Below are 2,801 nucleotides of genomic sequence, written 5' to 3'. Positions count from 1 at the left end.
GATAATATAATAGAAATTTTTTGAAAAATGGTGTATTTGAAATTTGGAATTTTGTTGGTTAAATGAGACATATAACTTCTTCCATTTCAAAATGTGCCACTTTGAAGCTTAGTTATTTTTCAAAAACGAATGATTTTGTCAAAATTTCACAGGTTGAATCTTTAAGGTCCCGTGTGGTTAACTATTTTTTTTATTATTATTTTGTAAAGTTATACTTATTTTCTCACCGTTTCTCAACCATAGTGATATTCGTCCTTTTTAGATAATGGCAGGTGAATTAGTAGAATTTGAAGAGGGTACTATAGGCATAGCTCTAAATTTAGAATCAAATAATGTTGGTGTTGTATTAATGGGTGATGGTTTGCTGATACAGGAGGGAAGTTCTGTAAAAGCAACGGGAAGAATTGCTCAGATACCAGTAAGTGAGGCTTATTTAGGTCGTATTATAAATGCCCTGGCTAAACCTATTGATGACTGAGGTGAAATTTCATCTTCTAACTCTCGGTTAATTGAATCCCCCGCTCCTGGTATTATTTCGAAACGTTCCATATATGAGCCTCTTCAAACAGGACTTATTGCTATTGATTCAATGATTCCTATCGAACGTGGTCAGCGAAAATTAATTATTGGGGACAGGCAGAGCGGTAAAACTGCAGTAGCCACGGATACGATTCTCAATCAACAAGGGCAAAATGTAATATGTGTTTATGTAGCTATTGGTCAAAAAGCATCTTCTGTGGCTCAAGTAGTGACTGCTTTACAGGAAAGGGGGGCAATGGAATACACTATTATAGTAGCCGAAACGGCGGATTCTCGGGCTACATTACAATACCTTGCCCCTTATACAGGAGCAGCTTTGGCTGAATATTTTATGTACAGAAAACAACACACTTCAATCATTTATGATGATCCCTCCAAACAAGTACAAGCTTATCGACAAATGTCTCTTCTTTTACGAAGACCGCCGGGCCGCGAAGCTTATCCGGGAGATGTTTTTTATTTGCATTCACGCCTTTTGGAAAGAGCCGCTAAATCAAGTTCTGCTTTAGGTGAAGGAAGTATGACTGCTTTACCACTAGTTGAGACCCAATCGGGAGATGTTTCAGCTTATATTCCTACTAATGTAATTTCCATTAACGATGGACAAATATTCTTATCTGTCGATCTATTCAATGTTGGAATCAAACTTGCTATTAATGTGGGTAGTTCCATCTCAATAGATTTTAAATTAACTAAATTTCATAGACAAACATAAATTTTTAAAAATTAACTTTTTCAATTTGTAAAACTTAGCTTGAATTTTGAAAACACTTTTCAAAATAGACAACAATGTAAAGAAATCAATAGGTGAAAATTGTATTTATAACCTTAATTTTTAAATATAAAAAATCAGATGATTATTAAAAATATGGGAAATTTTATTCTATAGTTAGATTTGGTTCAAATTTTCAAATACATTTATTAATTCGAATGGAACATTTTTTTAGTACAATAATTGTGAGGATGGAGGATTGAATCTCTAGTTTACGGAGATCATACCGATATCATTAAGTCAAACTTACTTTATAAATTATATCTTATTTTTCTCAAATTCAATATAAATCAATATTTCGTAATAAGTAGTTAATTAATTGGTAAGGCTTTGCTATATAAATATAATAATGATTATTAATTTGTACTAAACAATGATCATTTTCTTTTCAAAACTGCATTTAAATCTTGATTACTGATTATCTAGGATAGCGTGACATATATCTCCGAGAATTATAATAACCAAAAAAAAAACATAAACTTTCAGGGTAGATATCAATTTATATCTCTAAATTTTGGATGTTGTATCAATTAAAACCCAAAATTAATAATTGTATCAATTTACACCTGGAACATTAGAGATTGTATCAATTTAAACGCCAAACTAATAATTGTATCAATTTAAACCTCGAACTTTTAAACTTTTATAATTGTATTAACTTAAACCATTCATTATGTTTTATTTGGATACAATTATGAATGCTCAGGTTTTAAGTTAATAAATTTATCAAAACTCAGGATTTAAATTGATACATATATAAAAATTTAGGGTTTAAATTGATATAATTATTAGTTTGAAATTTAAATGGATATAAATATTAAAGTTTAGATTTAAATTGATACACCCAAAGTTTAAAGCTTAAATTGATACAATTTTTAGTTTAGGGTTTAAATTGATACAATTCCCAAAATTTAGGAGTATAAATTGATATTTGCCTTAATTTTTTTATTTTTATGGATTTTTTATATTAAAGTAGCTTTTCAATTAATAATAATGGAGTTAAATTTTAGAAGATTTATCTATTTGATAACCATATTATTTATCATGTAATTTATTTATAAAACGTTTAGATTTTTTCTGTACTGTATAAATTTTGGTTGATATTTTATAAGTATTGATAAGAAGAAAAACAGAAAACCTAAGGTCCAATAATGTTCTCATTTTTTATTTTCTATTCTCGTTTTTTATCTTTTTTTAAAAAATTAAATAATTCATTTTAATTTTTATTTCTAAATTTTAAGAAACGTTTCTGAAAATAGGATAAATTTGAGATAATTGTTTCTCTTTTATATAACATTATTTCCTTTATAAATCAAAAGGCTATCCCTGGCCTGTTGGTAGATATGCAAGCCGTCTTTCTAACTCTTTGACTGTACACTAAAGTCCTAGATACGCCTCTTTCATTTATTTTTATTTTTATATTTATTTCCATCTTTTATATTTTATTTATTGTCTTTAATTAATTTTGTTGGTTTGAAAAAAATATTTT

The 2,801-nt window shown here is 28.1% G+C and overlaps 1 protein-coding gene across 1 annotated transcript; it reads left to right on the top strand.

Moving 5' to 3' along the window:
- Positions 1–265: 265 nt before the first annotated feature.
- Positions 266–1,210, top strand: LOC120074140 (ATP synthase subunit alpha, chloroplastic-like; the record flags this gene model as incomplete). The annotated part of the gene is given in 1 exon segment (XM_039027156.1): positions 266–1,210. A coding segment is annotated over 1 exon segment (945 nt), but the record flags the coding sequence as incomplete, so codon positions are not given.
- Between the last annotated feature and the right edge of the window lie 1,591 nt (positions 1,211–2,801).

Source organism: Benincasa hispida, chromosome 3 (assembly GCF_009727055.1).
Source record: "Benincasa hispida cultivar B227 chromosome 3, ASM972705v1, whole genome shotgun sequence".
Classification (NCBI taxonomy): Eukaryota; Viridiplantae; Streptophyta; class Magnoliopsida; order Cucurbitales; family Cucurbitaceae; genus Benincasa; species Benincasa hispida.
This window is presented reverse-complemented; position numbering and strand designations above follow the sequence as displayed.